The sequence below is a fragment of the Somniosus microcephalus genome, chromosome 12, assembly GCF_052327205.1.
Source record: "Somniosus microcephalus isolate GS21.2 chromosome 12, FLI_Smic_1.0, whole genome shotgun sequence".
Taxonomy (NCBI): domain Eukaryota; kingdom Metazoa; phylum Chordata; class Chondrichthyes; order Squaliformes; family Somniosidae; genus Somniosus; species Somniosus microcephalus.
In genome coordinates this window covers 61877015-61900791 of record NC_140998.1, presented here as the reverse complement: position 1 = coordinate 61900791, position 23777 = coordinate 61877015, and the positions used below count along the sequence as shown (strand labels likewise).

The 23777-nt window shown below is 40.9% G+C and overlaps 2 protein-coding genes across 3 annotated transcripts in view; both read left to right on the top strand.

The window, feature by feature from the left end:
• The window catches only part of pole2 (polymerase (DNA directed), epsilon 2), a 42975-nt gene extending 37028 nt beyond the window's left edge, over nt 1-5947 (top strand). Inside the window, exons 15-19 of the mRNA XM_086002938.1 lie at nt 451-528; nt 638-746; nt 4173-4349; nt 4689-4756; nt 5790-5947. Of these exons, the coding sequence (XP_085859064.1) occupies nt 451-528; nt 638-746; nt 4173-4349; nt 4689-4756; nt 5790-5808 (451 nt within the window). The 3' untranslated portion in view covers nt 5809-5947. The remainder of the gene's footprint in view (nt 1-450; nt 529-637; nt 747-4172; nt 4350-4688; nt 4757-5789) is intronic.
• Nucleotides 5948-15808: 9861 nt separating this feature from the next.
• On the top strand, nt 15809-22749 carry dnaaf2 (dynein axonemal assembly factor 2). Of its 2 annotated transcripts, none has more exons than XM_086002936.1 (3): nt 15809-17795; nt 19631-19774; nt 21624-22749. In XM_086002936.1, the coding sequence occupies exons 1-3, from the start codon at nt 15873-15875 to the stop codon at nt 22299-22301; spliced, it is 2745 nt and encodes a 914-aa protein (XP_085859062.1). In that variant the 5' UTR covers nt 15809-15872; the 3' UTR covers nt 22302-22749. The 2 variants fall into 2 exon arrangements, with proteins under 2 accessions (XP_085859062.1, XP_085859061.1); XM_086002935.1 differs by having other exon boundaries at nt 15810-17795; nt 19628-19774.
• The last annotated feature ends 1028 nt before the right edge of the window (nt 22750-23777 follow it).

The following is a 23777-nucleotide window of genomic DNA, read 5'->3' as shown; positions in this document are numbered from 1 at the left end:
TCCAGTCTTGATGGTGTCTGCGCCATAGGCCTTGGTTTCCCAGTCGTGCTACTGCTACTGATTCCAACCGTCAGCTCAGCCGCGACAATGGGACCGAATGAATTCACTCCATTGCTGTCGGTTCTCAACTAGCCTGGCCACTTCAGTCATCTGTATCCCATTCTGTGACAAGTCACTCTCTTGGCACTGTCTATCCAGCGCTTCCTTGGTCGTCTTCGACTTCTTGCCCCATGTACCTCCGTATGCAGGGCCATGAAAGGCATTCGAGCTCTTTCCATTTTTGAAATGTTCCCAGTAGTAATTTTTTTTAATGTGGCTTTCTATTTAAGCACTAAAATTCGCCTGAAGCTATTGAAATGAATGGAGCATGATCACCTTTTGAGATTGTGTAAAATTGTTTTTATACACGCCTGATGGAAGATTATTTTATAACCTTTCATTTGTTTAAAGACCTCCGCTAGCTGACTACATCACGGAAGAGTTTAGTAAGAGAGTTCCATTTTCCGTATTTACTACAAATCCCTGCAGGTAAACTTTCTGCATAACTGATTTCACAGTTCACTGGTCGTTTTATTGAACACATATTCTGGTACAGAAAAGCAGATTAATAATTTTTTTCTGTGCTTATTACTGTTAGAATTCAGTACTGTACACAAGAGATCATCATTTTCCGTGAGGATTTGGTTAACAAGATGTGTAGAAATTGTATCCGGTTTCCTAGCAGTAATTTGGATATTCCAAACCATGTGAGTAACTTAATTTTTTGGATTTTACGCTATATATTCTACTCCAGTTCAGTATCATCAGCCACTACTGTAAGTGGACCCTGCATCCCCCGTGATCCAGAGTGTCACTTTACTTGCCCTATTTCTGGGTAACAATGGTGCTACTCAGGGATCGACCAGACAATACTTGCCACTATATGTTGGCTTACTGAAATGTACCATGTGCTGCCAAGTGATTCTTCTTGTCTTGGGCCGCAAGCTGAGTGTACATTCTGTAAACCAACAGACTATTTAACAAAGAACGGGTAAATGAATGGTACATAGGTTGGCTGCCATTTTGTAGTAGTCAAACACAGGCAATGCTCATGGAACCAGCCTGGAACCCTTGTGGTTTAAAAGTTTCAAAATAAGGGAAAGCTTGGTGCATACATGTGGGAGAAGAGAACATAGGGATACGAAGGCAGGGTGGAAGGAGGTAATTAGAGTGGGAGGAGGCTCGCGGGGATTATAAACACCAGCATGGACCAGTTGGGCCGAATGATCTGTTTCTGTGCTTAAGATTATATATAATTCTGTTTTTTTTTAAACATTTCAAGCCGTTGTGCTGGTATGAGTAATAAAAGAAATCAAATGCAGGCAAAAATATTTTCATTTCTTTCACAGCAAATTTCCTAGCTTTTGCACTGCCATGGTTTTCTTGCACCCCACCCCCTTCGTGAATCCAAGAAATTACAGCCATTGTACTTGTGCCAGTATTTCCTCTTTGATTGGAGTCACTTACTCTAATCAACTTTCCTTTTATTGTTTTATATTATTCCTTCTTTATTCCTTTTTAAATACTTCTCCTCCAGTTCTTTTTTAGATAATATAGTCCTTGTCTCAATAGTCATTTATGGTAAAGAATACCACATTCTAATAACCCTCTTTGGGGGGGGGGGGGGGGGGAAAGAAAAACAACCAGTTTTGCATCCCCCCCCGGACCTCTCCTGAAGGGGATGACTAATTCTTGGGTATAGTTCCATGTGCACGAGCAGCTCTTCATTATCTCGCCTCCATTATCATTCTTCAAAAGTGAGCCTAAGTCCGTGAGCCATTGGCAAGCTATGCAACCGTCAGTGGCCAAGCACAATACTGTTTTTATCTGACATCCAGCAGCGGTCACTACATAGCGATCAGGAGCTGAGGTGTTGGTGGGTTCCCCCTGCCCCCCCTCCAGAACAGTGATTTTAATGCCAGTTGTAGTGCTCCTTTTGTGCCATCCATGCTGAGAGCAGCTAAATCAATACAGGTCAGGTATGCAAAGTGAGAACTTACCAACGTGATGGCCCAATAACATTGAACCATCACGGACACCCACTGCCATGGTATTTCTGAATAAAATTTAAACTTCATCATTATTGTGCATATAGAACCTTGTGGGTTAAGTTTTATTTGGTAACACAATTACAGCTAGATTCTCCCCAATTCGTTGTCAGTTGTGGCTACTAATGTTAAACTTTAGACAATTTACTTATTTATTCAGAAAAGTAGTATTTGGAATCTAAAATTCCAGTCCGTTAAAGGAAGAAAGAAAGTGCTTTCAGTGTGCAATGATGGTTACATCAACATGATATTAAAACATTAAGGATTGCTACTTTACTGCAGATATATTTTCATTTGTGAATTTTCCCAAGTGGCGATCCACCAGTTGGTACTAACTTAGAACCATGGAAATGTACAGCGCAGGAGACCATTTGGCCCATCGTATCTGTGTCGGCTCTTTGATACAGCAGTCCGAAACTAATCCCACTGTCCTGCTTTCTCGCTATAAGCCTGTATCTTCCTCTGCATCAAACGATGCAATTGCCTCTGTCTCAACTACTCCCTGTGGCAAAGTATTCCATGCTCTAACAACTCTGTAAAGAATTTTTTCCTAACCTTTCTGCTCATTCTCAGTAACTATTTTAAATTGATAATCCCTTTTCACTGACTTTTCAACCATAGGAAGTTAAATCTCCTCAGAGTCTTCTCTGCTCCAATGGAAATTGCCTAGCATTTTTTCAGAAATATAGTTCAACCTTGGTATCATCCTGCTGAATCTGTGCTGCATGCTCTTTATGCCTTTAAAATCCTTTCTATAATTCTTACATTTCCTACATTACAACAGTGACTACACTTCAAAACTAATTCATTGGCTGTAAAGCACTTTGGGACATCCTGAGGTTGTGAAAGGCGCTATATAAATGCAAGTCTTTTTTTATAATGGGGCACCCAAAACTGCACACAGCATTATGGACGTACCACTGCCGTATATAGATTTATTATAGCCTCTTTACTCTGTGTGTACTTTATATCCTGTTAGCTAAAATGGTATGTACTGTGCGTTCAGGCCTGTCGAATCAGACACTGCTACTTGTATATTTTGAAAAATCAATTTAATATTTATTTATGACAGACTTAGAGTACCAGCAAAGTAGCAAAATGACCATAGCAGTAAGAGGACTCTGCGCTACATTTCTGCTTTGGAACAACCATACCAATGGAATACAGTGACTATCTGTGTGCCAGGAGCTATGCCAACTGCAGCTTGTTTCTTCTGTGGAGGATTTATCGTTGCTCCCTGTCTAGGTGTATACCCTCTCCCTTTATACTCTTTCTTATCGCTGCTATGTGACCGCTCTGCTGCAACTTTTTCTTTGTTTCTCGGCTTTCCCATAAACTTTACTACACTTGTCTGAACAGGTGGCACCTCGTTGTTGATGTCCTTGTAATTAGCACTGGTAAACATCAACTGCCTTTCACAAAGCATATTTTTCCCTATTGTGAAGGCAATTTGACTCTAGGAGCCATCCTACTTACATGGCCACAGATCTCGCCACTTTCCAGTGGCATTTCCATACTATCTTGTTTGTTTCTACAGTCTGCTCTCTCATACAGGACCGTCCATTCAGACGTTCCAAACAATGATTAGCTATTTAAAACTACATTTAAAAAAAAAAAAACTTTTGACAATTACATTAATAAAAAAATCATAGCAATATTACACTAATATGTCTCTTTAGAGAATTAATCAGGCCTGCTACAGTACCTCTGAGTAATCCTTTCCATCCTAGTCTCTTGACATTCACTCAACTATTATCCAACAGTCCCTATTTATAAAACCTAACCTGTTAAAATGGCCTTTTTTGTGCCTTTATTTGCCTGTACTCACACTTTTAAGTACTTACTTTTTTAGATTCAAAGTAAAAACATTCTCAAAGCTACATTTGGGATTCATTACCTTCTGGATGGGGAATCTAGTCCTCTGTTGCTGGGTCAACGAGGGTATCTAAATAGAGGTAATAATATTTGGGTCTACTGATGAGTCAAAGTATAAACCATTTGAATTTTTTAATTGTAATTTTAAGAGTTTTCTGTGACAGTAAAAGATTAACTACACTAATACTTTTCTTTCAACTTTTGTGGTAGTTTGTGAAGACCATCATAGCGCAAGGACATCTAACGCCACTGCCACTGTACGTCAGTCCGGTCTACTGGGCCTATGATTATGCTCTTCGTGTCTACCCAGTACCGGACCTGATTGTCTTTGCTGACAAATATGATCCATTCAACATCGTCCATACAGATTGCATCTGTATCAATCCTGTAAGACCAGTACATAAAATTCTTATCACAGTGTAAACTGAATTAATGTTAGAAAAAAACGAATCAGTATACCTCTTTAAAAATGTTCAAATTTGTTTCCAATAACTTTAGGGAGTTTGCAGAATTCAGTTCAGTGTTGCTGAAAAGTATTTTTTTTAAATTACTGTTGAGCATCAATTATTTGTTAACGTGTAGGATTAAAACATTTCCCTTTTATATTTTACTTTTTAGTCATCTGTATTTTTTAAATCATAGTTTAATGTACCACTAACTTGTAATAACTGTGTGTGTACTCGTTTATATAATTGTACCTCTTTTAATGGAAGTCTTTTGTTTTAGGGCTCATTTCCACGTAGTGGATTCTGCTTCAAGGTGTACTATCCCTCAAATAGAACTGTGGAGGACAGGTAATAGAGAAACATTCTGTAGAGTTTTCATTGTAATTAAATATAGAAATGTTAATTTTCATTTTTTTTTCTAACTTTGGTCAATATAATTGGATGCAACAGTACAGGAAGGCTTGTACAGTTAGATATGCAGGAATCTATGAAAAGAAGACTTAAAAACAAAATTATTTTGCATTGTCATACCACAAATGCCTGTCAAGTCTGCTTTGGATATGGCTGCTAGATGTTAAAGAGTAAATAGGCTTCACCTCCCCCCCCCCCCCCCCCCCCCGACCCCAGCCACCACCCTTGTAGGAAAGTATCCTCTATGCCAATACTTCGCCACTGTGGCATGGGTGAGAGTGTCACTTTGTAGGCAATCATGGCCTCCTACACTGTTCTAATGAAGCTCGAGGAACAGCACCTCATTTTTTGATGAAGCATTTTGCAGCCTTCCAGACTCGACATTGAGTTCAACAGTTTCAGATCATAACCACTGCCACCATTTTTTTCAGACAGCAGGCGCTGGTAATGATTCTGCTGTTGCCATTTGCAGCTCCTCCAGACTCATCTTTTGTTTCTTTACTTGTCCCATTACCACTTCCTTTTGCTCTCACTATCATCCTTTTTTCATATTTTCAGCATCTGCAGTATTTTGCTTTTGTTACAGTATTAGGTTTGGTAGTAATGGCCTTCATGCTTGAAAACACTCCATCTAAATTCTCGAATAAAGAATAACCCGCTAAATTAAGTAATCAAGTGCTGTGAGCACCTCTGCAACTGTATCTCAGCACGAGTTAGGAGATGGGGAGGGAAAATGATTTTCCATGTACACTAAATATATTAATTGCAGACACTCATTCAAAAATCTCTTTAAATGTATTCACAGTTGTGACTACTGATTTTTAACTGAAGTATGATATGATACAATGCAAAGAATTTGTTTTCAGAGATGCATCTGTTTTATCTTCTGGTTGCATTAACATCTATCTACAGAGAGATTAGCTTCAATTAATTTTGAAAAGATACTAATTAGATTTTCCTTTCTTTTCAGTAAACTTCAGAATCTTTGATTGTGAATTTTTAAAAGAAATTGGAAAAGTCTGGACACCTGCACATTAACATCTTGAAAAAATTCTGATAATTCCTTGTTTATTTGTATATATTTATATTGGTGCTTTTTTATGAATTAAACTTCGAATGTCTGTCTGAGTTTAGTTGTATGTGCGTTATTGATAGCTATTCTCATTTTTTGTAAGCTTGATGCCAAACTAAAATTTGCAGTTATATCCCTTTTTAAGAACAGGTTTATTTTACTCCTGAAGGTTTCTCTCATAATATTCAGAATTCATGAAACTTGTGTCTGTTATGTTCTGTGTAGTTTGCAGAGCACCTCTGAGTGATACACCTTTCAATTTACTGCAACAACTATACTGGAGCTATCTGAAAATGTTGCTATGATGAGAAAAGGATGCTCAAAACTGCTAATAGAAATAAGGGCGCAGGTCCAAAGTTTTTTTTCCTGATGGCAAAAATGCCCCATTGTACAGGATATCAATGTTACATGTCCAAATATGACTCTTTTCTGAACTAAAAAGTATTTTACACATTATTCAACATAATATTCTGATGCAAATAATACTGTTTTAACAACTTTTGAGACTAAAGGTGCTGCATTTCTATTAGGTCAGTTTTTAGGATTGGTCCAGTCCCTATCAACCTGATATATTTTCAATATTTGGCACAATAAATAAAATTAATTTGATGGATTACCTTCAAATGTCATTACCAATTTTAGGTCAATTCTATCCAATTGGCTGGCCAGCCATTTTTATAGTCAATTCAACACATTGTGGTAGAATTGAGGTATTTCCATTTTCTAACTTTATGCAAGAATCTCAAAAGTTCATGATAGAAACTTCATTGATCTGAACTGTGTCTACTGTCAACAAGGGCAGACGTCGACGACGAAGTCCAACACCGCCTTCAATGTGCCAGTGCAGCCTTCGGTCGCCTGAGGAAGAGAGTGTTTGAAGACCAGGACCTCAAACCCGGCACTAAGCTCATGGTCTACAGGGCAGCAGTGATACCTGCCCTGCTGTATGCCTCAGAGACATGGACCATGTACAGCAGGCACCTCAAAGCACTGGAGAGGTACCACCAATGCTGCCTCCGCAAGATCCTGCAAATCCATTGGCAGGATAGGCGCACCAACATCAGTGTTCTCGCTCAGGCCAACATCCCCAGCATCAAAGCTCTGACCACGCTCAATCAGCTCCGATGGACGGGTCACATTGTCCGCATGCCCAATACGAGACTCCCAAAACAAGCGCTCTACTCTGAGCTCCGGCACGGCAAGAGAGCCCCAGGTGGGCAGAGGAAACACTTCAAGGACACCCTCAAAGCCTCCTTGGAAAAAGTGTAACATCCCCACCGACACCTGGGAACCCCTGGCCCAAGACTGCACAAAGTGGAGGAGAAGCATCCGGGAAGGCGTCGAACACCTCGAGACTCTTCGCCAGGAGCAAGCGGAAGCCAAGCGCAAGGAGCGCACGTCAACCCAAGCACCCCACCCACCCACCCCTTCAACCACCGTCTGCCCCACCTGTGACAGAGACTGTAGGTCCCGCATTGGACTCATCAGTCACCTGAGAACTCATTTTTAATGTGGAAGCAAGTCATCCTCGGTTCCGAGGGACTGCCTTAAGAAGAAGAAGTCGTCCATGTGGCTGCATTACGTGACCCCAATCTTGCTCTCACTAGCCACACTCAGCTTCCAGCATAGTTCAGAATAGTGATCAGGAGCAGGAATTCTGACTTGATTTTCTTCTCCTATCCCCTTGCTAACTCGGCACTGCTAACCCAGCACGGACCAGGGATTGAATCTAGGTCACCTTGGTCTCTACAGCTCAGTACCAAAGTAGGTAGTACTGAGTAACTAGGGAAATACTAGATACAACTGTCCACTTTTTTAGCCCTTGTTTTCATCTTCTTGAAAGGCAAGTCTTCTTCAGAGCCCTCATTACAGCCTGGGTCTTCTGCAATGTATAAAAATAAATCAAAATATTAGACCTGTTCTGTTTGAATGCAGAGAAGGCACAATGATTGCTGATCTAACTGCATTATCACCTCACTGCCAACATTTATTTCTAATTCTCTTCTGAAATAGCTTTAATAAAAACTGGAAAAGTTAATGCCACATCAGGTATTTGACATAGCATCTTCAGACTATTCATGGTAGCATCAATGCAATTTTTGTAAACATTTTCAGCCTGAACAAGAAACAAGCCTCACTGAAAACTTCCAAATATAGTAGCCATCCCTTTGAGCTCACTTTGTTTACTTTTAACTTTTTCCTTTGAACAGCAAGTTCTTGTGGAATCATATTGTGAACTGGATAGAAATTGTCCCTGAACTTCAGTGAGCTGAATTAACAAATACAGATGAAGCTGAAACACTCACTGCTGACTCTATCTCTGATAAAAGTGAATAATTCTCTGAGAAAAGTATTTGACATAGGGATCTGTCATGCTTTGTATAACATTTTTACTATATGAACATTACTATGACCCCTAGCTCTAGACTCTTCCCCTGGCTGGAGAGTCTAGAACTAGGGGTCATAGTATCAGGATAAGGGGTTGGATATTTAGGACTGGGATGAGGAGAAATTTCTTTACTCAGAGGGTTGTGAATCTTTGGACTTCTCTACCCTGGAGGGCTGTGGATACTTGGTCGTTGAATATCTTCAAGGCTGAGATCGATAGATTTTTGGGCGCTCAGGGAATCGAGGGATATGGCGGGAAAGTGTAGTTGAAGTAGAAGTTCAGCCATAATGTTATTGAATGGCGGAGCAGGCTCGATGGTCCATATGGACTACTCCTGCTCCTATTTCTTCTGTTCTTGTATTAAGTGAAATGTTAACTACTGCAATGCCCTTGATTTTATAACGCATTTAAACCATCACTTCCCTTAGGGAATCTATTGTTGTGTAGGTTGGAGTGTGATGTAGGGCCGTCTGGTTTGAAGGCACAGTAGCACTTTGAAATATAGCGAATCAAACTGAATCTTTTATAAAACTACGGTATTATTAAATAACACATCCAGTTAAGTGTCAAAAGATTCAACATACATCCAGTTGGCAAAATACAGCAGATGTAAGCAATTTAAGAACTTGTTTGCTTATTGCGAGAGGATTTGGGACTTAAAGAAAACTTGCTTGATGAGTATTTCTGTGTGGCAGCCCTAGTGCCTTCAGTTCACTTGTTAATCTTGAAGATAAATGGCACATGGGGCCATATTTTGCTTCATCAATATGTTTAATGCGCACTGAAAAGGATTAAGTCTCCATGATTTGATAAATTGACAACAACAACAACTTGTATTTATATAGTGCCTTTAACATAGTAAAATGTCCTAAAACACTTAACAGGAGCTTTATAAAGCAAAATTCGACACTGAGCCACATAAGGAGATATTAGGGATGATGACCAAAATCTTTGGCAAAGAGGTAGGTTGGAGTATCTTAAAGGAGTAAAGAGAGCTGGAGAGGTTTATGGAGGGCTTAAGCTCTGGCATTCCCTCATCAGCTGAAGGCACGGCCACCAATATATGAGCGATTAAAATCGGGGATGCTCAAGGGCAAAATTAGAGGAGTGCAGATATCTCGGTCGGGGGGTTGTGGGGCTGGAGGAGATTACAGAGATAGGGAGGGGGCGAGGACATGGAGGACAGAATTTTAAAATTGAGGCATTGCTTAATCGGGAGCCAATGTAGGTCAGCGAGCATGGGTGATGGGTGAACGGGACTTGGTGCGAGTTAGGATACGGGCAGCAGAGTTTTGATGACCTAAAGTTTATGGAAGGTCGAACATGGAAGGCCAGCCAGGAGTGCGTTGGAATAGTCAAGTTTAGAGGTAACGTGGGCTTCAGCAGCAGAAGAGCTGAGGCAGGGGTGGAGTTGTGCGATGTTCCGGAGATGGAAATAGGCGGTCTCAGTGATGGTGTGGATAAGTGATTGGAAGCTCATTTCAGGGTCAAATATGACACCAAGGTTGTGAACAGTCTGGTTCAGCCACAGAGATGCCAGGGAGAGGGATGGCGTCGGTGGCTAGGGAACAGAGTTTGTGGCGGGACTGAAGACAATGGCTTCAGTCTTCCCAATATTTAGTTGGAGGAAATTTCTGCTCATCCAGTACTGGATGTTGTTAAGTCTGTGTTCTAGTTGTAATTACTAACACAGACTACAAGATTAAAGTTCAACAGGTCTTTACTGGTTGGAGGTCAGGACTATACTAAATACAATATTACTACACAGTGCTTATATACCGGTGGTCACCACCGGTATTACGTATACAGCAGCCAGAGAAAGTAGTACATCTCTTAAGGTGGAACAGGCTTAAGTTCTCTTAAGGTGGAACAGGTTACATACACCACAATCCTCCCTTTTTAGCTTAACAGTCATATCCCCATTTAACATAACATAATAACATATATAACTTCAGGTATAAACAGTTCAAAGGTTCAGTCTCTCAGGAGGCCTTCTGATTTGGTTTGGATAACGCCTTTCAGTGGTCTCTGATCCCTGTTGCTGAGGTGACTCCTCTAGTTGGTCTCCCATGCATTGGGTATTATCATCATCAGGTACATTCCCTGGCGAGGTAGATGCTTCAGGTTCATTAACGTCTTCCACAGTTGTCTCTGTCGCAACCATGGGTTCGACCCTTGCTCTCGATTCTACCAGTTGATCCGCATGACGCCTTATCACATTGTTACCAATATCTACTGTGTACATCAGAGGTCCTTGTCTGGCCCGAATTGTTCCGGACTGCCATTTTTCGTTTCCATAGCCCCTTGCCAACACTGGTTGTCCTACGTCGAAACTTCGAGTGGTCTTGTTATTAATATGCCGGAACTGTTTGTTTTCCACTTCCCTCCGCACATTTGGTTTTAACAAGTCCAACCTGGACCGCAACCTCCTGTTATAAAACATCATGGCAGGACTTTGGTTAGTCACTGCATGAGCGGCGTTTCGATATGCCATTAGGAAATTGTCCACCTTGTGCTGTAGCGGAATCTGATCATCGTTCATGGCCTTTATTGCCTTTTTGAATGTTTGGACAAATCTCTCGGCCAACCCGTTTGTCGCCGGATGATATGGGGCAGAGGTATAATGTTTCACCCCATTCTTCTTTAAGAATTTTTGGAATTCTTCCGACACGAACTGTGGTCCGTTGTCCGAACAGATCTGTTCTGGCAATCCGTTCCTTGCGAATATTGTTCTTAACACCGCAATTGTCTTTTCTGAAGTAGTGGTATTCATCTTGATCACTTCTGGCCATTTGGAATGTGCGTCCACCGCAATTAGGAACATGGAGTCCATGAATGGACCAGCAAAGTCAATATGTATGCGTTGCCATGGGGCTGAAGGCCATTCCCATGGGTGTAGTGGTGCGATTGGAGGTGCATTTTGCACTTTTTGGCACCCAGCGCAGCTTTTCGTCAACTCCTCTATCTGTTGGTCAATACCCGGCCACCATACATAAGCCCTAGCAAGACTTTTCATCTTAACTCCCCCCAGATGACCTTCATGCAGTTCTTTTAGAACTCTTTCCCTTAACTTGGGAGGAATAATCACTCTTGTCCCGTACATCAAAGTACCATGGCAGACGGACAGCTGGTCTCGCCTTGCCGAGAATGCCGGTAACAGAGGATCACCACGTGTTGGCCATCCTTTCACTGTCACCTCGTAGACTCTGGACAGTGTCGGGTCATTCCTGGTTTCTCTTTCAATACTTGCATTGGTGACTGGTAAACACTCGATGATGGTCGAATGAAATAACTCAACAGGGTCAACTTTCGTCGTTTCTTCTTCTTCAGGTAGTGGCAGGCGCGACAGCCCATCAGCGTTGCCATGCTGCTTCGTACCTTTGAATTCTATTTGATATTGATGTGCCCCTAGGAAAAGGGACCATCTCTGGAGACGCTGTGCTGTCATCACTGAAACACCCTTCTTAGGGTTAAAAATGGATACCAATGGCTGATGGTCTGTCAGAAGTGTGAATTTTTGGCCCTGCAGGTAATGATTAAACTTCTTCACTCCCCATACCAGGCTGAGAGCCTCCCTATCGATCTGCGCATAGTTGCGCTCAGCGGAGGTCAATGATCTGGATGCAAACGCGACTGGCCTTTCCGTACCATTTGGCAACTTGTGTGAGAGTACTGCCCCAATACCATATGGAGAAGCATCACAAGCCAACCGAATAGGCAGTGTCGGGTTGAAGTGAGCCAGCACTTCCTCTGAGGTGATCAATTCTTTGCTTTTGCGAAATGCCTTCTTACAGTTTTCGCTCCATTCCCATGGTACCCCCTTCTGTAAAAGAGCGTTTAGCGGGTGCAGTACCGTGGATAGATTTGGTAGAAATTTATGGTAATAGTTAATCAATCCTAGAAATGACCTCAACTGAGAGACATTATCCGGAGCGGGAGCCTTTACAACTGCCTCTATCTTGTCAGGAGACTTATGAAGCCCCTCCCGGTCAATGACATGACCACAGTACGAGATCCGCTTCTGGAAGAACTCACATTTCTGCCGATTAACTCTAAGTCCATACTCTTTCAGTCTGTTGAGCACCAGTTCCAAGTTTGCGAGGTGTTCTTCATCACCATCACCTGTAATCAGAATATCATCCAGGTAACATTGTGTGCCTGGAATTCCCTGTAATACCTGCTCCATGGCCCTCTGCCAAATTGCTGGAGCCGATGCCACTCCAAAAACCAGCCTATTGTACCGGTACAAACCTCGATGCGTGTTGATCGTGAGGTATTGGCGTGACTCTTCTTCAACCTCCATCTGCAAGTACGCCTGTGCCAGGTCTATCTTGGTGAAGTGTTTCCTGCCAGACAACGAAGCAAAAATATCCTCAATCCGCGGAAGCGGATACTGCACCGTGTGAAGCACCGGATTAACGGTGATTTTGAAATCTCCACAGATGCGAACCTTCCCTGGTTCTCCTGGCTTGTTGCTCGAAGGACGTTTCATAACGGGAACAATGGGCATAGCCCATTCACTCCAATCTACCTTAGACAGTACACCTGAACGTTCTAGCGCTTCCAGTTCCGCTTCTACAGTAGGTCGTATTGCATAGGGTACCGGTCTGGCTTTAAAAAATTTTGGGTGTGCATGTTCATCAATCTTGATGTTTGCCGTAATTCCTCTGTGTTCCCAGTCCCTGCTGGAACACCTCTTTAGCATCATCCAATATTTTGGACAATTGTTTAGGTTTGACATCTGTTTCCCCGGAATCTACCGTTAGTGCCTTCAAGGAGTGCCAGTCCATATTCATTTTCCTAATCCACTCCCGTCCCAGTAGTGGTGGACCTCCTTCAGGTAGCACATATAAGTCCATTACTTGGCTTTCTTCGCCCTTGTGGACCACTTTTACCTCTATCTTTCCGATGGGGTACACTCTTTGCCCCGTGTATGTTTTCAATATAATCTCCGTATCCCGTAGGGGAATATGTTGGAATAACCTTTTGTAATCTTTCTTATTCATGACCGTCAATGCCGATCCAGTGTCCAATTCCATCTTTACTTGGACTCCTGCTATCTGAAGGGTGACCCAAATTGTCTGGAGATCTGCATCCTTACCAACGTTGTGTACTCTTAAGCTACCCAGTTCATTACTGCTAGCGTCTGAATCTGACTTCTGTTCGGTCGAACTGTTCTTTGTCACCTTGTGTACCTTTATGTATTTTCCTTGCGGTGACTTTTTGTTGCTGGTCGTCTTTCCTGACCGGCATACTTTAGCTATGTGGCCAAGCCTGCCACACGTTCTGCATTCTTGGTTTTTAAACCAACACTGGTTCTGATCGTGCGTTGTCTTTCCACAACGATAACATTTTACAGTACTCAAACCCAATTTATTTGTACTGAGTTCCGGTGACCGTAGCTGCATTACTGCCGTGCCTCTCGCTGCGGCTTCGTGTGCTGCTGCCATAGTGACCGCTTTCTCAAGCGTCAGCTCATTCTCCTCGAGCAGTCGCTTTTGTGTATCTTCTTTTAATAAACCACACACACATTTATCTCGTTCCAAACTGACAGTACTTTGCTAGCTTACGCAATTCCATTAAATATTCAGCATTGCTTTCATCCTTCAGCTGCCTTCTGCTGTAAAATTTAAATCGTTCCGCTAGCATCAGCGGCGTGGGGTTTAGATGATTTTTCAGGACAGTAAGAATCTCCTTGAACGTCTTATCCGCCGGTTCATCTGGTGATAAAAGGTGTTTCAATTGCCCGTATGTCTTAGCACCCATTAAGTTTAATAATGTTAGTGCTTTCTCTTCATCTGGGATTTTATTTGCTTTACAATAATTTTGTATGCGTTCTACATACATGGCCCAATCTTCGATGTCGCTATCAAAGGTATTAATGTTCCCATGTTTAGGCATCGTTGCAATTTAATTTATTTTTATTTTTATCCAAGATGGCGGCTTCCCGCTCTTGTCTTCGTCCTCCGCCTACAAAATGGCGGTTTTCCCGCGCTTGGCGGTCTTCACCCATCCCCCGACACTGTCTCCGCTTCACCGCGGCTCTCGCGCCTTCAGTTGCCCCAGACGCTGCGCCTTTTTAGCCCGAATGCGGCCCGGCCCTTATCACCAGCCGCGATCGATGTCCCCGCGCTGCGCCTTTCGGCCCGAATGCGGCCCGGCCCTTATCTCCGGTCGCGATCGATCTCACCGCCCTTATTCCTCCGTCTTCCCTCCCCGTCTGTACAGCCAACGCGGCCGACTTTCTGGTCGCGTCGCTGCCCGACTTACCCACCACCGAGGTAGAAAGAAGATAGCTGACAGCCGCTGATGGAGGTTTCGAGTTCAGGATGTCTTCTGCACTCTGGTTTCTCGATGTCTGCCGCGCGACGTGTCTTCCAGCAGGGTGATGAGGGTGGAAGCCTCTCTTCGAGGTCCGTTCTGTGGACGAAGCCGCCGTGGATATAAACTGCCGCAGGGTAAGAATCGGACTCGTCGCCACTGTTAAGTCTGTGTGTTCTAGTTGTAATTACTAACACAGACTACAAGATTAAAGTTCAACAGGTCTTTACGGGTTGGAGGTCAGGACTATACTAAATACAATATTACTACACAGTGCTTAGGTGGTCACCACCGGTATTACGTATACAGCAGCCAGAGAAAGTAGTACATCTCTTAAGGTGGAACAGGCTTAAGTTCTCTTAAGGTGGAACAGGTTACATACACCACAGATGTTGGACAAGCAGCCTGACAATTTGGAGTTTAATATTAATAGATTAATATGCTGCTGAAAGTACTGTGTTTATCCTTATCTGCTAATTTACCTTTTTGTTTCCATATCATTTTACTTCCAATAAATTCAGATTAGTTTATCCTAAACTACATGTATGTCGATGTGTTTTTTGTATCAGTTCAGCCAGATCAGGAGCATCTGGTGGTACCCCTTACTATTTCTAATGCATACCACCAACTTGAAGGGAGAAGTTACAGTTTAAAAGTTGGTTACGAGCCGGGATGGGAGATCCAGCCCCCGTGTAATTATGATGTAGAGCCAAGTTCTGTGTACACATTTTTTTATTGAGAAACTTAAGTTGAAGCAGCACAGTACAGGACATCACCAAAGCTGCAACAATATTTTAAACTATTTGGCAAGGCAGTTTTCAACTGCAGGCAATATTTGTATAATAATTATTGGAGTTTTATTTAAAAAATGCAATCAATATTGATATGAATTCCGATGTAATGAGAGCAGTAGCATTGCTGCTAGTCATTGCCGGTCCATTCGCTGCTGAGTTTGGGTTTGCCTGGCATCTTCTCCTTGGCAACCGCGGCCGCAGCACACCAAGATTCCGTCTGATTCCTGCCTGCTCCACCGCACTACTGGCGTCACGTAAAGTAAACGCTCGGCATACATCGTTTTCCAGACATAAACGTACAACCACTCATTTTTTTAAATAAATAAAAAAGCAACTTAAACTAATTACTTCGGAGGCGGAGAAAGGAGGGACTGAAATGGAATGGTTGCAAAACCCACCTGGCGTTGACGTCATCACGGCGCGGCGGATGGAGACGCGCTGAAGGAGACGGTGCTGCTGTCGGCAGTTGGGCCCAAGATGGCGTCGGGTTCCAAGCTGGAGGAGCTGGACCTGAGCCGGGATGAAGTGGAGCGCTTTGCGAAAGCGTTTAAAGATGAGAAGTTTAGAAAAATGTTGGCCGAATACGCGGAAGAAATCTCCAGTCCGGAAAATAAGAAGAAATATGAAGAGGAAATCACTCAGCTGGAAAAGGAGCGAGGCGTGGACGTCAAGTTCGTGCATCCCAAGCCGGGCCACGTCCTCAAAACCAGCGTCGACGGGGACAAGAAATGTTTCATCAACGTCTGCAGCAACGATCTGATAAACAAGCCCGTTTGCAAACCCGGGAAAGGGAGCAACGGGACCGTGGGGCAGCATTGGTCCCTTCCCTACAGTCTCACGCCTGGGAGGGAAGATCTGGGGGCAGGGGGCAGAAAGCATACGATTTACGATGTGGTGTTTCACCCGGACACACTGTACATGGCCGATAAAAATAAGAAGTTTAAAAAAATGGTCGATCAAACTGCAATAGACGTGATAGAGAAACAACTGAATGCAAAACTGGATTTAAGAAACGTTAAGACTTTAAAAGTAAAATACAAGGGGTTGCCCCACGCGGCTGTCATTCGCAAGCCCCTTGCTGGTGGCCCCAAAGAGCCTCCAGAAGAGGACAACCCTTTAAGGTTTCCTTATCCCTTCGATCTTCCAAAGTCAGAAAATACCTCTAGAAATGACACCAAAGATAAAACGAGCAAGAACTCAAAAGTTGCTGCGAAAGACAATAAGAAAACGCAAGATAGCAAATTCACCCAACCCAATTACTCCATTATTTACAGATCACATTTTGACATGCAAGATTACCGATATGCTCGTGAAGCTGCTCCCAGCACCAGACCTAAAGAACTGGTGGTCACCATTGACCTCCCTTTGCTTAAGTCTGCCGAGGATGCTTGTTTGGATGTTACCGAGAAACTGTTATGTTTAGAGTCGCAGAAACCAGCTTACAAGCTTAATTTGCCCCTGCCATATCCAGTAGATGAAAATCTGGGGTCAGCTAAGTTTAACAAATCCAAGAGGCAGCTTGTGGTTACTTTGCCTGTGGTACCTGTGCAGCAAGTCCGTGTCCTAGAAATGGAACAAGATCACGGTAGTGATTTCGAGCAAACGGGGGAGAACAATGAGTCCACGGAGAGCGGCCAGTCACTGTGTGAATCAGAATTATTTCAGCTTGAAGGACGTTCCCATCAAGTATGTGCTAGTACTTGTGTAAATCCCGAAGTTGAGTCTGAACTGGTTAGTGGCTTACAAGATTCCTCTTTGGAGCAATCTCAGAACAGTGAGCATCTTGAACTGAGCCAAATAAAAACATCTGCTGAGTCAGCTGTTAAAGTAGCTGCATCGGTTTCAAATAATAGTTTTTTGAAACCAAATGATGTGATTGTTTATCCCAAAATGGTTTTAGAGGTAGATTCTGAAGAACGGGAAAACCTCCCGAAGGAAGGTGCAGTTGCTTCTAGTGGTAAAGGCTTTCTTGGGTCTTTGGAAAAGGCTTGCAGTAGTACTGCTGGTGGACAAGTAAATGAACATCCACAAGTAGATTCATCTGCAAACACTAAATTCTACTCAGAAGACTATTTAAAGGAAACTGAACCAGTGTGTCCTGATTTCCATTACCATCAAAATGAAGGCTCCATTACATTTATACTGCAAGTGAGAAATATCAATGAAGAGAGTTTGAAATCAGTACTTAACACTCATGAATATAGTGTTATATTTGGGACAAAAGACTCTGATGCCTTGTATTCCTTGATTATTCAGTTTCCTTCTGAACATCAGCTGGACACCACAGAAAGTATACTTAATATATCTGAAGACAATGCTGCAGTGGTGTTAATAAAATCACCTGAGAGTCGAAGCTTGTGGCAAAGCTTTCATGCTGGAGATACACACAACTGTTTACAGGTAACCTTTCCCATCCCAGAAGTCACCTGTCATGTACAAAACGTGATTGCTACATTAATTCGTCTGCCCTCCCCCTTTAGTCTTTTCATTGACCTGGCTTTTGTCTAACTAATACTGAAAACATTTTAAAATCAACCTAATGCTCTTTATTTTTAGGGACAAAGGTGAAGTACTATCTCCATGTACCTAAAGTAAATTTCAAAATTAATAAAAAAATTGTTGCAGATTATGCACAAGGGAATACTGTTATTTATCTTTTAGTAAACAATGCCTCGGTGTGTGTGCCTGAAGCATTCTTTGATTGATGACAGTCTTCCAGGGACCATCAATATGCTAACAGTATTAGTGCAGTTGTAACCTTGCCACATACCTGAATTATATTTGGTAATTACAAAAAATATAATCCTCACACTACCCAAAGATAATCCAGGTTATCTTAAATAATACAAAATGCAAATTATTTGCCTCTTTTCCTACTGAAAATTGATTTCAGAGATGCGTGCACATTGCAACCGTGATGTTAGCATGGCATATATAGCAACATGCATGCTGATGTAATGTGTATACACCTCTGGAGCAGATTTTTAGGTAAGAAAACAATAGATTTCAGGAGGGTGGGGGTCTCAAATTTGGGAGGCAATTGGGTTTTTACCATTTCACTTTCTGAATTAAATCCATTAATTTACTGGTAAAATCAGAGTTAATGATCCCTAGTTTTCCATCAACACAGAAGCTGGTAGCTTATTCCAATTGATGTGCTTGTATTCAAGCTTCATTTGTCAAGCAAAAAAGTTTCATACAAAGTATGGCTGTAGAAGTAATTAGGTGTCCCTAACCCTTGGAACACATTTTAAGCACAAGTAAAGGTAGGTGATTTAACCAGAAAAAAGGGGATGTAGCTAAGGTCTGAAGTTACTAAAGTTACTTTCCAGACCAGAGGGCTGAAGAGTGTCCTGTACAGATAAGATACTGTTCCTGAAGCTAGTGTTGAGCATAGATTGAACAGTGTAGGAGACCATAGATGGAGAAGTCAAAGTGGGAATGGGAGAGGAAGTTAAAGTGTCGAGCCATAGGGAAATCAAGGTCACACATACAGACATAACGGAGATGTTCAGCTAAGCCATCACCTAATCTGAGTTTGGTCTCCATAGTGTAGAGCGAATACAGTAAAATAGATTGGAAGAAGCATTGCATAAAGAGTTATTGACACAGGAAGGGCATCTTACAAATGTAGTTCTTGTTCGTGTAGTGATTCAGCACTGCTCTTTCTCCCTCTTGTAATATGCCCATGATGTGTTACATAGTCTAGTGATACAATTGTGTGACAAAATAAACTTCAAAAAAATACATTCAAGTGTGTATACTATAAATGGTAGTTGGGACTGAGCAGCTTTCCACTTATAGGTTTATGAGTATGTGAACAGCATTGTAAATTACAAAGACACTTGACTAATTGGGAGTGAATTTGATTTGTACATTTATTAGCACAATATCAGCTTGTTTGCTTCTATGTAGTGTATGTTTATTGTCTTTATTCATAGATGACTTATTTTACAGAAGGGGTTTGTATTAATTTATACTATAAACTAGTAATACAAATGACTGAAGCCCATTTTTATTAAGTATCCATTAATACAGGTTGGCACTTTATAAAGATGCTGTGAATTCAGAAATATTGTAGGAATAAATTAAGTTAGGTTTGAGTTTACTATGTGTGATTGTGTTTTGTTCCAGGAATACTATTTGTAAAGGTAGATGCACAATTAATATCTATGCTTTTTGTCAGATATTCTTTGTTAAACATGTGAATAAGAAGTGTTCTTTCTGTTTAGAAGAAGTTGTTTGTAACTTCAGAAAATGTTGATCAATTCCTGAGTACTTTCTTGGAGGATCCAGTTCCCAACGAGCTATCTGAAAAACATTCTGTGGTGATCAGAGTGTCAGAAGTCAGTGAAAGTGGCCTTATTATTCATTCTAAGGTGAGTTATGTGAAACCAAATTTAAAGGTTCAACAAAAAATAACATTAACCAATCTTCCTCCTCTCCAACCACCAAGAAAACCATTGCAGAAAGGCTGTGGAAATGATTCAGAGAGCAGAAATAGGTTACTCCATATCAACTAACTCGATTGCTGTGTTTGAATTCAACAGATCTGTTGTTTTTTCCCCCCAATTTTCTCCTTAGTTTGCCAACTTTTCCCCCTCTTTCACCTCTGCTGAAGGTTGAGTCCAAGGTGTCCTCAAGTATCTCATCTAAATGGCCATTCTTCATGTGGGAGCCTGCACAGTGATTGTTGGCAGGTATTTGATTGCAGGGAGTGCTATAGTTGAGCCTGATCCCATCCTCATCCAACATCCAACATCCAAACACATGAACTTACAAAGGGGATTGTGATTAGGAACCAGTTTTCTCCCTCCTAACCAAGGAAAGTCCCAAGCTCCTACTACCATCCCAACAAATGTCATCTAACACAGCACAAACTTGGATTAAACCTGGGACATTCCTGGTCTGTATAGGTCAGCTACTCATTGTCTTAGCACTCCCTCCTTTGGAGGCAGAGGCTCTCTCAAAGCATCTGGCATTGCTGGGGGGGTGGGTGGGGGGCCTGAGAGCCCGTCTGCTGCCTATCCTCTCACCTAAAGACACTGTATTCTGGATAGAAAATAGAAATCTTTATTACCCTAACCACACTATTACACTAAACATTACTGAAAAGCAGACCAATGGGATTGTATTTGGGTGTTTTATATTTATGTGTAAAATGACATTGGATCTAATTAAGAAAATAACATTGGACTTCCTTGCACAAGCATTTTGAGCAGATAATGAATCATGGTAAAACCAGAAATTTGCTTCTCTTTACAGATATGTTTTGCACAACATTATTTAATATTTTGATGTTTTTAAAATGTTACTCAGTTCCTAATTTGTAAATTTTTATTTGTGTCCCAAGAAAGGGAATGTATATAAAGTTCAAGACTTGACTTGTAGTATTGTTTTCACTGTGATCAAATGATACCAAAAATTAAGAAAACGTTTTTGTATCACTCAATTTGTTTCAGATTTTATTTCAGGCTTAACTTACTTGCATTTACTAAATTATGCTGTTGCTCATGGAAGTTTTTAAAAGTTTGTTTACTATATTCGATATACTGCATTTGTAATTTATATATTTCCTGCTATTCCTTACTTCAAAACACTATTAATCATAATAGTTGTGAAGAAAACATTACACTCACCTCATCATGTATCATGGAATCATAGAATCTTACGGCACAGGAGGCCATTTGGCCCATTGTGCCTGTGCCGGCTCTTTAAAAGAGCTATCCAATTAGTTCCACTCCCCTACTCTTTCCCCATATCCCTGCAAATGTTTTCTTTTCAACTATATATCCAAGGTTACTATTGAATCTGCTTCCACCACCCTTTCAGGCAGTGCATTCCAGATTTATATTTTACTTGTGTCCTTGGTAACACATTTGTAAAGGGAATTTGAAATTGCTGTGTGATGTTGTCATGTCAATCTTTGTTAGTCATGCGATTATTAATAACAGATTTTCAGTCACATTATTCCTACATACCAATCACTGTGCTCCAACAAGCAGAAGTAACCACGGAAACAGTCATGTGGTACCAGGTACCAAGTAAACTGAAATCTGACAAATCCCTGGCCTGCCTTTATCGGCATTCATCCAGAGCCTTATAAATCAGAAATGGATCAGTGATGTGATTTTTTTTTTTTTTTTTTTTTTTTTTTTAATAACAGATTTAGTTAATATTTTCAATTCCTAATTCAGATAAATATTAATGCTGGTTATATAATTTCAGCAACAAGAGAAGGAAGACACCAGCTCCCATGAACTTGCCCTGAAACCAGACAGAATTAACCACTTTGAAGCTTGTAATACAGCATCAAACATTGAGCAACACACAAAAGAAATCTGCTTCTCTGAATCTATTGCAAGGGATAACAAATTGGAAAAGGAGACACCTTTGGCAGATGATGCTGTAGAACTTGTAACTAGTCACAGAGAGCAGCTAGTTGCTGTGTCAGGGAATTATGGTAATTTTGCACAGACATCTAATGCAGCAGAAGGAACTATAATGAAAATTCCAAGGAATGAGATGGATGATTTGACTCACAGTAGCTGCTTGAATCCTGTTGATGAGAGTAAACTTATTAGTGAGGTTGAAATTAAAAGTCAATCAATTTTGCCACCCTCAGATCTCAACATGGCACAAGCTGAAGATCCAATATCTGTGAATTGTAAAAAGTCAGTCAATTTTAAAAGGTGTGTAAAAATGGAGGATGGTAATGTACTTGATGAAGACGACCTTCCAATTGAACAGAAGAGTGGTGACTCTTCTGAGTTTATTAAGCAAACAGCTGCACTGCAAATTCTTGAGGAAATCAATCCTGCTGATAAAAGTGTTAAGATTATTAGTGACCATAAAACACATTCTGCATTCATCTTCCAGAATACTGAGTTGTATCAACTAGATTAAAGAATTGCTTGATTTGTTTATAAAGAAAACTTAAACTTTATTGTACAGTACTCTATTTAACACTTAATTTGTTCAGAATCTTGTAATACTAAGATTTGGTTATATTTTATAGTCTTGAGAGACTAAGATTGGGTTATATTTTAGAGTTTAAAGCTGTAATACATTATATTATAGATTGGTTTGCACTTTTGCATTGTATACCAAATCACAAAATAACTTTGAATCTTTTAGCTGATGGCCACATAGCAGCAGAACTGGTTATTTCTGTGACTATAGTTTGTGATTTGTAATTAAGTCTGCAGAAGTTATTTAGTAGTTCTGTAGACTCCTTCTCAGCAAGAACTTATTTCAAATAGTTCCAGGTATGTATCCTATACCTATTTTTGTTGAATGTTTTCTAATTATTTGTAGCTGGCAAGTACAGTGTAAAATAAATCAATAAATATTACCTTGTTTATTAAAATTTTGTTTTAATTTCTGCATCTGGATGACATTTCCAATGCCAAAGCCAATTTGTAATTAAAAACATATTTTTTGAATCACTAAGAGGTTTCAAATTATCAAAAATTTACAATGTGATTAAGATACAGCAGTATTTTTGCTAATAGCTTAAGCTTAATGTTAAACTACTGGTTTATGATTCTCTGATTCATGTCTTTAAAAAAAGGGGACATTAGGAATTGCATGCACTATTCTCCAATCTCCAGATACAATTCCCACTGGCAAGATTAACCCAAGCCTCACCTTCCACTCCTGTTCTGTATTAGTTGGGAGTTGAACCCGAGCACGAGAAGGGGTACTAGAATTTGTGGTCGAAGGCAAGGTCAGAGATTCTGAAGCTAGGGAGCAATAAAGGGGTTAAGGGAGGAAGTTCCAGAGGTGGGGTGCAGAACCCAACTTTTCAATCACCCCCATCTAATTTCTTCCCTCATTTACTTCTATCCGTGAGGTACCTTGGGATGTGTTTTACATTGAAGGTTCTATATAAATGTAGTTTGTGAATTGCTAAATATGTAGATAAACTGGCTTATTCACACCCTTGTGATGGAGATGGTTTTCCCTTATTCTGCATTCTTTCATTTACTACTTTACCTTTCATAATTATTAACTATAGCACTGTTACAAACTTTGGGTCTGCCTTGGGTCTTCTCTCAGGTTTGGTGGTCACTCTGGTAAGTGGTCCATGTGTCTTACTTTAAGCTATGCTCATACTGCTCAGTATCTAATCATAGATAGGGTGCTATAATAGAAGCCCCTTGTTATCTGAACTAGTTATCATGTCTTTCACATGTGCCGTCATGCGCTTCGCCAATCTTTTAGTAGGTGAAATGACCTTTAAGTTAAATCCAGCTCTCAAAAGGTAATATTTTAAATATAAATCATACCAAGATCTTTCCTACATAAAAATGGTCAAAAGTCCCGATATGAAAGTTACCAATTTTAATTGATACCTTATTTCATTATTTAAAACAATCT